At 40.2% G+C, this 12513-nt stretch overlaps 2 protein-coding genes across 4 annotated transcripts; both read left to right on the forward strand.

Annotated features, from left to right (window-relative positions):
- The first annotated feature begins 116 nt into the window (after positions 1-116).
- Positions 117-7073, forward strand: rer1 (retention in endoplasmic reticulum sorting receptor 1). Of its 3 annotated transcripts, XM_085912076.1 has the most exons (8): positions 117-260; positions 1283-1364; positions 1771-1875; positions 3657-3753; positions 3977-4055; positions 4459-4594; positions 5253-5307; positions 6545-7073. In XM_085912076.1, exons 2-8 carry the CDS (start codon positions 1284-1286, stop codon positions 6553-6555), a joined length of 564 nt encoding a protein of 187 aa, XP_085768202.1. In that variant the 5' UTR covers positions 117-260; position 1283; the 3' UTR covers positions 6556-7073. The 3 variants fall into 3 exon arrangements, with proteins under 3 accessions (XP_085768202.1, XP_085768182.1, XP_085768192.1); XM_085912056.1 differs by having other exon boundaries at positions 5253-7073; XM_085912066.1 differs by lacking the exon at positions 117-260 and adding an exon at positions 583-739 and having other exon boundaries at positions 5253-7073.
- Positions 7074-7716: 643 nt separating this feature from the next.
- Positions 7717-12097, forward strand: tas1r2.2 (taste receptor, type 1, member 2, tandem duplicate 2). The gene is made up of 6 exons (XM_085916595.1): positions 7717-7889; positions 8015-8321; positions 9035-9760; positions 9941-10147; positions 10313-10433; positions 11169-12097. Exons 1-6 carry the CDS (start codon positions 7717-7719, stop codon positions 12095-12097), a joined length of 2463 nt encoding a protein of 820 aa, XP_085772721.1.
- The last annotated feature ends 416 nt before the right edge of the window (positions 12098-12513 follow it).

A 12513-nucleotide genomic window follows, 5' to 3' on the forward strand; every position in this document is an offset into this window, starting at 1 on the left:
TGGCACGTAAACAGTCATACAACCATTCACAGTTATTTTTACGTATTCCATGCTTGGAAACTGAACCTGACGGTCGTGTGCAAAATGAGCCCGATAAAGCGATTGAACATGCATCCGACGGCCTGTTTTCGATGTTCTACTCGTCTGGTCTGCCGGAAGATCATTCCTCGCGGAAGTTGTGACGTGGTCGCATGAGTTTGGTTCGTGTGACTGTCTACTCGTTGAGGTAGAGCCGGGTAGTGACACAGCGGCTGTATCAGGTAAGAAACTAATATTTTTGTCCATTTTCGGAGCGTTTGTTAAAACAGTTACGGCGCGTGCCCAATACGTTTTATTGAACAATGTCATATGAATTACTTTGATTCGAGAAATAAAAACTGGTCTTATGTAAATACTAAATAATGTAACGGATCTAGCTCGCTGACTAGCTAGCACCGCAGAAGCGTTCTGTTTTTTCCGGAAGTGAGTTGTCATGTATTTCTTTTCTGGGATTTGTAGTTCAAGGTTTTCATTGCGCAATGAATTGAAAGCGATGTGGTGTGTGTCGGGAACTACAGAAACAAAAGCTGGTTTGTTAGTGTGTAGCACTTGGGAAATGTTGTTCTATGATGTATTCTCTAGTGCTAGCTGCCAGTTAAGAAATACTTTTTAAAAACTACATTACCCATTTTATCGACAATTTAGGCCGAAGGTCAATGTACAGTTATGGCTAGTTAGCTTGTTCCATTCTCAAGCTAATGTGAGTAATACGAAACATTATGTATTTGTTTATATCGGTGTGATGCTTTCCTATCGCTTTGGTAGAGTAACATAGCCACTGATCGATTTTTCCAATCAATGCTATCGGCGCAAACGTTAGAATTTCACAGTAGCTTCTTACTGTCGGCATTTTATTAGCTAATGTCACAATGTACCAAAGCAATCGCCTGAGTGACTGTGACTGTAGTGGTGTGTTCTATTCAATATAACCAGAGGCTGTAAATTTGTTAACGTCCCCTTTACCTCGTACGTTTTCTTGTTAAAGTGGGATGCATGATTTGACAATGAAGTACAAGCACTGGTTTTTCATCATATATGATGGATTCCTAATGGCGAGTAATACGTCTGTTTGATTGATTGTAACATTGTGGTCCAGATCACGTCCTGTTTGTCAAATGGAAACTACCGCTCTAAATAGTTCCACTGTTTTGGGGGACACTGGTTGTGTTCAAGAACGAAACTCAACGAACCTACACTTGGTCTCAATCAAAATCCTGTTGTTTTCTTTCGCTTTTCCATGCAGAATGTCAGAAGGGGACAGTGCTGGGGACTCAATCCATGGAAAACCATCTGTAGTTGCTGCCTTTTTCACACGGGTCGGACAGGTGAGCATTGGTCATGAACTTGCCAGCAAAATGGTTTAGTTGATTTGTGCTTGTGGTGAAATTGAATGATGACAATGCACTGCTGCAAATTTCCCGTCATTAAACATTTTATGTGTTGATGATCCTGTTTTTATTTGTGCTGTTTGGAATGTTTTACTGTATGTTTGTGATGTAGTCAGATGCTTTCACAAGTGTTTTGACCATAAAAGAAACAATTAATTTAGAATAAAATACTATTATGCTTGATGCCCCAGAAATGTTCAGAATTGATACAAAGTAAATTGACTCAATATATTTTCCAGAGGCCCCTCTGTACCCTATATAGACTCATTACCTCAAAGGTGATATCATCTCTGATGGTAACATTACGTCCACTTCTTTGTGTATTTTGTGTCACGTGAAACAGATCTATCAGTCATGGCTAGACAAATCAACGCCATACTCTGCAGTGCGATGGGCCTCCACACTTATACTTACTGCGCTGTACATGATCCGAGTGTACATACTCCAGGTAATGTTTTCCTTTCCAGCGTTTACAAAGGCAGATTAAATTTGTGACGTGAACTGGCTAATTCAATAATCTAAAAAGAAGTCTTGCATAGTGCATTGCCACTTCTTTTGTCATTTGCCTGCTTCTGTAACTCTCAATGTAAAAACCTGTTTGTGCTGCTGTATTTCATGTTAGCGTATTTTGGTTTCTTATCTCGAGACGTGAGACTTGAATGCCATCCAGCTATTTCTTTCATGCTTACCTGCATACTTTCCTAACCTGATTTTTATAAAAGGGTAGGCATTTACTGGACAAAGGCTCTGCTCGTTAACAGGCTATACTGTATATCAGGTCCACAGGAATAAGGTTAACCTTGTTCGTCTTTTTTCTTCTGTATAGTGATAGGCAGCTTCAAGTTTGTTTGTAAAAACTCACAAGTCAGGGGAAAAAAAAAACTTCTCATTACTGCATAGCTGAACTCTTGGTAAATATCCAAACAAATACCTCAAACACAACTCCGCCCTGACAACAAATATAAGACCTGCATAACTGTTGACAAGTGACTCCTTGCCAAGTTGGTTGATGAAAGTAAAACGGTAATGTGTGAACTTCTTCACTTATTTTTGACTGCTGTCCATTCACTTTCATTTAAGAAACACCATCCAGTTCAAACAAAACTGCCGCGGCAGTTTTTGTTACAAGTTTACAACCTAGGAGTTGTTTTGTTTCCTTGTTTCTTTTCAACTGCAGCTGTAGCTTCCACATCAGAGGACTCCAACCAGTCATGAGTCTTGCCCCTCCATATCTGCCTTGCAGTGTCAATATATTTCACGTACCTTTTAGGGGTGTAATGGTACACGGCAAAATATCGAACCGTTCGGTCCGCGCCGCACGAGACAACACGACCTAATGGACCACTGGATTTCGGTACTTTATTTTACATGGATCCATTTACAGGCCATCGTTTATGTGCCTGTCCGAGCTGGTAAAAAGCCTTCGTCCCTCCGCGAAGTAATATCCGATCACTGTTGTGCTTGGGCCGGCATTTGCGCTCTTGCGCTGCCTGTTGTAACTCTAGGCGGGTCCGTACAGCCACTGTTGCCAGGTCTGCAGATCATCGATTACTTTGAGGTTCTTGTTTAGAAACATCACTTGCATATGTTGGCAGTGGTAAGTTGAGGTTTTCACTGACTTATTCCAAAAGTGAAACCGCTATTTTGTACTTTTCTTGCTCCAAACCCAGCAGAGATCAGGAGCTTGCTCCTTTGTCTCACATTTATTTTACTATACACAGCTGGCAAAACAGAGTACTTGTCGCACTTACAGAATCGGGAGAGAGTTGACAAAGTTGCGCTACGGGCACTCTAATTGAGCACTACAAAAAGAATCCATAGTAATGTTTCTTCTACTCAAACCTTTGTCTCCATGTAGTAAAGAGAATCACAACAAAATGAACTCTGTGTTGTGCTTTAACGCTATGTAGTTAAAGATCCTCATTACATGTACATTTGTAAGGGTTATGATTAGGGGTTAGGGTTTAAAGTGTCAAAACTATAATTATTTCCAGATTTACAAAAATGATGCTGAAAAGCAAAATAAAGCAATATTTCAATTAAAAAAGTTTTCTGTATCCACAAAAAGGTGTACCAAAAACTGTGGCGCAAAACCCGACATACGGACCGTACCGTGGATTACCTGTGCCATTGCGCCCCTAGTACCTATTGTTCAACTGTCCTTATTCGTGACACCGGTGTAAACTATTTGCAAAAGAGCCTTTAATTTGATCTCCCACTGCTTTGCAGGGTTGGTACATAGTTACGTATGCCTTGGGAATCTACCACCTGAACCTGTTCATTGCTTTTCTATCACCAAAAGTGGATCCTTCACTGCTTGATGAAGGCAAGTTCACTCAATTTGTATCTTTGTTTTCTTTCCCCTTCTTCTGTGATTATCAGGATGTAAGATTCTTATTTGTAGTGCAATTAACTTTAAAAGCATTTTTCTAAACATTAGTGTTTCTTATCAGACCAAAATTTGCACTCGTCATGTAAATGTGTATTTATGAGTTTATACCTAAGTTCATTTGCGTTGTTAACCACACATCGCCCTGCCTTCTCCACAGATGAGGGCCCTGCCCTTCCTACCAAGCAGAATGAAGAGTTCCGTCCTTTCATCAGGAGGTTGCCTGAGTTCAAATTCTGGTGAGTCTAGCAGCAGTCCACTCATGTGCTTTTGACTTGAAACTTTCCTTGTGTGGCTAGTTTTTATGCAAACAGCAGGTCACCGCATGGAGCCACGCCAAAGTAGTGTTTTGCATTAGAAGCCATATACATATATATGTATGCTAGGAAGGATCATATTTGTTTCCATGTGTGAAATATCCCAACAATTACAAAGTAAATATTGAGAAACGTATCAGTCGAGACAAAACGTTTTGCTCATATGCAAGAGTTCTGAGAATGAAATCTCGTTAGGTCATTGTTGATTTTGTTCCACACTATCTCCACCCTATGCATTTAATTGACAATGTCCATATCTTGACACCATATGGGTAAGAATTCACCCAGCAGTTCCATGTTTCTAAATGAACTCTTCTCTTGATAGGCATTCAGCAACAAAAGGCATTGTAATTGCCATGGTTTGCACATTTTTTGAAGCCTTCAACGTGCCGGTGTTCTGGCCCATACTTGTCATGTACTTCATCATGCTCTTCTGCATCACCATGAAGAGGCAGATCAAGGTAAAGATACAAACACTCACACAGTGCTTGAAATTTATGAAAACTGTTTTGTTAAGATTATACATGAGTCATATTGCTCATTACCTTGGCAAAAGCAGATAACTGCGACCTTATTCAAGATATAATGATATGTTTGATCATTTCTTTTTGCAAAATGCACTGATACTAGTGCCTGTACAGATACACTCGACTTCCCTTTTCAAAACCAAATTGCAGGAAAATAACCATAAAATGTAACCCAATTTTTCAGATGCACGTTTGTAAGAAATAATTGCATCAATATATTCTATTCTACCAAATGGCTAGATCCCGTCTCATTCTTCAACTTCAAAAACGTTTTCAATTGTTGTCAATTTTGTACCACCTCAAGCATTGCCCACACCATAAACACCGCTATTGAACTGCTCTACTCTTGAACAAATTAAATGCAACATTTTATAAATTGGGAATTTTTTTTGTTTCAATAAATGAACATTAAGCAAATATTTTGTTTGGTTTGCTTATGATGAGGTTGTGCCTTAATAGGAAATATTTTACACTGTTCTTTTGAATGTGATGCATTTTATCTTCCCAGAATATATTAGGCCTTCTTTTAAGACTGATATGAGTCCTGTTATGAGTGCTGTTAACACCCCCCCACCCTTTCTTTCTTTTCCAGCATATGATCAAGTATAGATACCTACCATTCACGCATGGGAAGAGGACATATAAAGGCAAGGAAGAGACAGGGAAACCTTTTGCTAGTTAAAATCCCCACTTCCCTTTGTCTTTGTGTGAAATTTACCATTCACAGTCCATGATGAGATAGAGCTCAGATCATTTTTTGTAAGGGGATATTTACATGACAAGAATAAAAACGACACCATTATTAATCCACGTTTGACAGTGTTGTAAGAGCATTCTCTCGGCGCAGAACAAGTCTGAAAGTATTGGCTTTGACCACTAGGATTGATGGGAGGGGAGGGGGGGTTCTTAAGAGGACTGTAGTCCTACATTTAGATTTGGCCAACATTTGTTAGCAGTCAGTGGGACTCTGTGCTGCCGTTTGCCTTTTAAAGCCTGCTGGGTTTGTACGAGCTCACAGAGAACCACAATAAAAAAGCATTTGCTCCCCCCCCGTGTTAGCCCCCATTGATTTTTGAATATAAATGGATGGATGAGTATTGTGTCAGCAACTTGTTTGTTATATGTGATCAAATTCAATAGTGCCAATCAGGACATGATACGTTTGAAAGAGGAAACATAAATCCGACAAAACCTTTCTAGATTGAACAATTCCATCTCTACAAAACTAATGTGCTCCTCTTCTGAAATGCTTCGCATGTAAATCCTCGGAGCAAAATTTAGATTTGCGGAATTTCACTTGAATTCACATTCATGTTAAAAACCAGACCTTCTTCACCTCTACTCAAATAACTTTAATTGATTGATAGAGGACCTCAGTTTGAATGCTCACCAAGCCACTGCATCATTGGATGCACATGTGACAAGTGACAAACATCTTTAGTCGCCACAAATCACCAAAATGTGTGGCTGGAAAGGCATTTTGTTTGAAATGGCAAGTCCATGAATTAGCGTTACCTCCCATTTTAACACTGACTATGGATGTAGAGAGCCACACACCATCTTCAAAGGGGGCACCTGGGTGCAGTTTTTAAAAGACTCCACGCTGGTGGCCACATTTGTGTGTGACTCTATTTTGGATTAGTTTACTAATCTGTGAATCAATTAGAGGCAAGTCTCGTGAGGCTCCGCCATGTTTTCTGAGCACGTGGGGGGTGGGGGTCCTTAAGAGAAGCAAAATTAAGTCCTGGCCTATTAGTGTTTCAAAGCCTACGTGCCATTATTTTGATTTGTGTAGACTAGTTCCTGTTCTCATTTCTAACCTGTTCTTCATAAAAACGTGACATCATCGTCATTCCAAGCAAACTGTTGTTCTTTCTTTTGCAGAGGAAACGTAAGAAAACTGAGATTGAGGGCTTTTATTATGTCAAATGGATGAAGTGGGTGGCGATCACACCTTTTTGGTTTTTTGGGTTTTTTTGCGGGGAGGGGCATCCCTGACAGACCTTTTTTTTTTTTTTTTTTATATTTTGTTTTCCAAAATCCTGGAAACTCTTGCCCTTACCGGACTGTGGTCAAGGGAGCAAAACATATTTCCTGTAAAAAGTTGCTTCCAAATGGTTGTCAAAAAGATCTGTAAATATATATCTTTAAATATGACAATTGAGATTTATTTTTGTTTTTTTCCCCCCCTTCAACTATGATAGATATACATTTGCTAGTGTTCTAATAAAGTTCAACTAAAATTGTTAAAAGCAGAACCAATTAATTGAGTTCCTGATTTGGAGCATTTGATCTGTTTCTTATGACTTGCATGTTATTGTTTTCTTGTAACTGTTCAGAACTTGGTTTTAATAACTTAAATGTATTTTTTTCCACTTCAAATGCTATTAAAAAGAACATGTCCCTAGAACCAGTTCAGAAATAAATGTGCAGTGTTTTTTGTCTCATTAGAGTCACCAATCTACTGTTTGGAAATGTTGGTTAAGGAGCACGTTTCTATGAATTCTACACTTACCTGAAAAACCTTGTACTCTGAATTAAATTTTATGATACCGACTACAATAAGAGAATCTGAACTAAATAGCTCTCATGAGGGAAAAGGTGCTTGCAAATAATTTGTGTAGGTGCGCATCACATTTGCAAGTGGATGTAGCGTGGCTGACTGGGTCAATAAATGTACTCTATTTGCTTGTGACATTCGTGCATCCTTTGACATCATTTAACTTAGATTTCCAGTGCAGTTTCCAGCCTAGTACAATATTATGTTTGGGGAAACGATAGCATGCAATTATATTTTTGAGCAAAGTTGATAACAACACATAGTTTGCCTTTGCTGAGATGGTTTTAACCTGAGTTGCAGAGTCTTCACAGTCAGTTGAGATTCTCTTTGCATACTGATTTGGGAGTCCCTCATCCTTTACTAATGCCAATTCTAATCATGCATTCCAAAGTGCATGGAAATGTTTTGCCAATAGAAGCATCATGTTACTTGTATAAAGCAGAAAAGGTGTCATACAGAGAGCTTTACACAGGCTTGCGCAATGGAAGTGAAGAAAATGCGACACTTTCTTGTCTCTTGCTATGTGATGGAATATGTTTTACACACATGGTCTCAGTGCAACAAATCTCAGTTCAACCTGAATGGAGACTATTTGATAGGTGGACTTTTTGACATTCACACTAGTAGCGCTGTCAGCCACGAGAGACCAGAGGCCATCCGCTGCTCCAGGTGAGTGTCCAAACATTTGGCATAAAATTGACACCAGCCGAACTGTGCTTGTGGTTGGCAATAGTATATTGAGCTCTTATTTTGGATGATGAAAATGTCTTCATCAAATTAACTTCCCCTTCCAGTCAAACCTTGAGTGTGTCAAGTTATCGGCGGTTTCAGCTGATGAGATTCTCTGTGGAGCAGATCAATAACTCAACACAACTCTTGCCCAATGTGTCTCTGGGTTACAAGATATTTGACCACTGCTCAGTTTCCGACAATTTCCCCGGTATTTTGGACCTCATCTCAACCAAGGGATTAATCCGACCTTGGAGTGAAGAACGGCCGCATGTGTCTGCAGCCTCCAAAGTCGTAGGAGTGGTCGGCCCTTATACAAGCACCGACACGCTGACCATAGCGCCGCTCTTCATGATGGATCTCATTCCACTGGTAACTCTACAACTACTCTACCAACATAGCTTGGACAGTATTTGTATCTAATTCTAGTTATCATTCAGGCATTTGAGAGCTTGGGCTTTGAAGTTTTTCTACCCACATCATCATTCCCTTGCCCACACCTCACCAATTGACATTGGCCCAGCAGTTCAAAATTACTGCCTTGAAAGAGAAGCTTTATAGCTGTCACACTTGGAGTGCTAGTTGTGCTTTCCATGACTATTTTCTCCAAGGACAATGTGTTTTAGGAAACAGGTGACGGTATACTAGTAACAGAATTGATCAAATCACCAAACTACTAGAGCAAGCCTATCAGGAGAGATGAATAGCATTTCTGCATCGACAAATGTCAAATCCAGCACATTCTTCAGAGAGTGATGAAGCTTGCCCGTAAACTGTCAAATTCTAAGAGCCTCCCGTCTGAATGATATCCCAACAGTAATAAAGGAAATGTATAGTGACACTCGAAACATGCTGTAAATACTTTTTTTTTCTTCCATAATTGGTGTGGATGCTTAAATCTTAGCATTTGCATTCTTAATATATTCAGCATTCACACAATGAATACAGTTCTTAGACGTAGAACAGTGATCCTTGATAGGCTAGTTTAAAGAGGATAGGACTATTGAAGTTCATATAAAAGGTTGATTTGGTGTGTTCATTTATTGTGACTGAAAACTGACATCTCTTCTGTCACCCTTTAACAGGTCAGCTACGGTGCTGGCAGCTCGGCCTTTTCTGAAAAAGCTAAATATTCCTCTTTCCTGCGCACCGTGCATTCCAATCAAGCCAGCATCAAAGTGATTGTTGCCATCATGAAGCACTTCCATTGGGAGTGGGTGGCCTTCCTAAACAGCAATGATGCTTACGGCAATGACGGTCTGGCGCTCTTCAGGAAGATGATTAAAGATACTGACATTTGTCTGGCCTTCGCCATGGATCTCAAACCCAACTCAAATTACTCGGAAATGTTCCAACGTATCGAAGTGCACAGAATAAAAACCATTGTAGTTTTTGCACCCAAACTGGTGGCCGAGGCTCTGGTCGAGTCGGCGGTACAGTTGGGCGTCACCAACAAGGTGTGGCTGGCGATCGACACCTGGTCCTTAAGTGAGAAGCTCCCCAAGATAAAAGGCATCCAAAAAATTGGAACTGTACTGGGAGTGTCTCAGCCTGTAGTAAAGATACCCGGTTTCACAGAATTTCTCCTTGCGTCCCAAAGCCAAGGTCCTTGTGACAATGCAGAGGAGCTTCAGTTTTGCAATCAGATTTGCAACTGCTCTACGCTGAGCGCACAGGATGTCATCTCCGTGGACCCCTCCTACTCTTTTTCTGTTTATTCCGCCGTATATGCCATCGCTCACGCCTTACACAACGTCTTGCAATGTGACACGTACAGGTGTCTGGGAAATATTTCCGTCTTTCCCCACATGGTGAGTGACTTTTTGGTTCAAATCATTTCAACTGTTTATATTCAGAATAGTTTGAAGCTGTTGAAATGTGACAACTTCATTTTTATTTCACTGTTATATTTGCAACTAAGATTAAATGACATGAACTTTAGTTTGAAATGAAGTGTGCATGCTGTTTGTGACCCTATGTTCTTTATTTAGCTTCTGGTGGAGCTGAAGAAGTCCAATTTCACACTGCTCAACCAGCGCATTCAATTTGACGAGCACGGGGACCCCAATTTTGGATCTTATTCCATCGTTTTCTGGAACAAGAGCGGGGTCATTGAGGAGATTGGAGTCTATGAATTTCAAGCCTCGCTCAGCTTTGCTATCAATGACAGTAGAATTCACTGGCATGGAGATCTGGAGGTAGGCAACGTCTTCATCTTTTCCGACAACTATTTTTTGTCTCACTAGTTTAGTTTTAGTTTTTAGCTGAGAGAGACAGAATCAACCTGGCCTCGGAGTGCCAATCGCCTAATTAAACAAATTTCATTCTGTTTCTGAGGCTGCTACAATCTTTGTCTTTTGCAGGTGCCAACGTCACAATGCTCTCATAAGTGTCCCGTTGGGTTTGCAAAGAAGCCGGACGGAATTCACAAGTGTTGCTTCACCTGTGAGGAATGTCCTAATGGAACCTATATCAACATCACAGGTACATTGGTCTCAACAACGCCATTTGATATTTCATCGTATACATTTATTGACCTTGTTGGTTATTCCATTGCATCATAGTACTTTGCTCTAAATATTTTTTTCATGATACAGTGTTGTATTGTTGCAATACAATACACAATTAAATTTGATCTTTCATTTCGTATTATAATTATTGTCGTTCGTATACGTCATTGGCGGAAACAAGTAGCAGTGAGTCAAGGGTCGATTTAGGGGAATTTTGAATACTAATACTAATCACATTTTTAAACTCTTCAAAACAACTAACCCTAACCCTAACCCTAACCCTAACCCTAACCCTAACCCTAACTGTTCATAAAACAAAGCACAATAAATAAAATGCTAAATAAATAAACCATTTTGTCACTGTCTTTTAGTATACAGGAACTCAACAATAATAAAAAAGTAGAAATTAGGAGACACCTTTCTAAAAACGTAAGTCTCTGTTAAAACAACACCTTAAAACCCTTACCACAGCTAGAAAATCGAACTCATAATCCTTGTTTTAAAGCTAAACTATGTCTCAAAAGCCTAATTTGAAACTCTAACCCTGGCTGTGTTGAAACCCTAACCTCAGAACCCTTTTTCAAATATTAGTCTGGTTTTAAATCCTCCATTCAAAGGCCTCTCTCTAATTTGTGGAAGACAGCTGAGTGTCTGTTTCCAAATCACGCTAAAGGTTTGACAGTAGTGACTGGTTTTGTGTACATTCCAGAGGACGCATACACGTGTGTGGAGTGTAAGGAGATGGAGTGGTCACCAGAAGCCAGCACATCTTGCACCCTACGAAAAGTGGAGTACGTCTCGTTTGAGGACAGCACTGCTATTTTGATCTTCGCGGCAACATTACTGCTACTCTTTCTGGGAGTCGCCATGTGTGTTATCTTTGCCCTTAACTACAACACGCCAGTTGTCAGGTCCGCCGGCGGCCACATGTGCTTCCTCATTTTGGGCTGCCTCAGTCTGAGCAGCCTGAGTATCATTTTCTTCTTTGGAAAGCCCTCGGTTTTCTCATGCATCTTACGTTTCTTGCCCTTTTCGATTCTTTTCTCGATGTGCCTTGCGTGTTTTGTGGTGCGCGCTTTCCAGATTGTTTGCGTTTTCAAAATGGCGGCCAAGTTCCCCAAGCTATACGGTTGGTGGGTGAAATATCACGGTCAGTGGCTCGTCGTCACAGGGACGTTTTTAACGCAGTGCGTCCTAAATTCAGTTAGCTTTTGGATTTCCACCCCCAAGCCGTACAATGAGACGACGTGGTCTCCAGACAAAATTATCCTTGGCTGTGAAATCAGTGCCAAGGCGGCCACCGGTCCGACGGTTATGCTCCTGTCTTTGTGCGCCCTCTGCTTCATTTTCTCCTACATGGGGAAGGACCTCCCCAAAAATTACAACGAGGCCAAAGCGATAACCTTCTGCCTGCTCTTGCTGATCCTCACCTGGATCGTCTTTGTGACGATTTGTTTGCTTTATAGGGGCAAGTTTGTCCAAAGCCTGAATGCTCTGGCAGTGCTCTCCAGCCTCTACTCCTTCTTCTTGTGGTATTTCCTCCCAAAATGTTACATCATTATTTTTCAACCCCACAAAAACACACCACAGTACTTCCAAGGTATAATCCAGAATTATACCAAAACAATTAGCCAGTAGCACCCTGCAATGAATACCACCTCACAATAACTATTTATTAATTTGAAACACTTGCTGTTATTATTTTTATAATACAGATTTGGTTTCATTGAACAGCAGGGGGCAACGTGAAACAATGAATGCCAGGAAACAGATGGTTTTATCTGCTTAATTCTTAAAACTGAAACTTGTGTTTTAATCATACGTTGATTGTCTGTCAGTGTAGGGAAACATAAAGACAAAATTATTGATCTTACTCCAACATACCAATGGGAATTAAGCTGTATTTAAATGAAAGGTCATTGGATTTTTGAGGATATTTTATGATCATTTCAATATTACTTGTTTGTTAATACTTGTGAAGAATTTCAGAACCACGGAAAGACATCAATTATAACCAAAAGTGCATTAGTACGTTTTTCCCTTCACTATTTTGT

This window comes from Syngnathus leptorhynchus, chromosome 1 (assembly GCF_054491065.1).
Source record: "Syngnathus leptorhynchus isolate UIUO chromosome 1, UIUO_Slep, whole genome shotgun sequence".
NCBI classification, from domain to species: Eukaryota; Metazoa; Chordata; class Actinopteri; order Syngnathiformes; family Syngnathidae; genus Syngnathus; species Syngnathus leptorhynchus.

Excerpts from the sequence above, each read along its gene's own strand:
- rer1 (XM_085912056.1), top strand. The coding sequence starts at position 1,284 with ATGTCAGAAGGGGACAGTGCTGGGGACTCAATCCATGGAAAACCATCT. Across the intron at positions 1,365-1,770 it reads TTTTCACACGGGTCGGACAG|ATCTATCAGTCATGGCTAGA; the intron begins GTGAGCATTGGT and ends CACGTGAAACAG. Across the intron at positions 4,595-5,252 it reads CCATGAAGAGGCAGATCAAG|CATATGATCAAGTATAGATA; the intron begins GTAAAGATACAA and ends TTTCTTTTCCAG.
- tas1r2.2 (XM_085916595.1), top strand. The coding sequence starts at position 7,717 with ATGCGACACTTTCTTGTCTCTTGCTATGTGATGGAATATGTTTTACAC. Across the intron at positions 7,890-8,014 it reads GAGGCCATCCGCTGCTCCAG|TCAAACCTTGAGTGTGTCAA; the intron begins GTGAGTGTCCAA and ends TTCCCCTTCCAG. Across the intron at positions 10,148-10,312 it reads ACTGGCATGGAGATCTGGAG|GTGCCAACGTCACAATGCTC; the intron begins GTAGGCAACGTC and ends TGTCTTTTGCAG.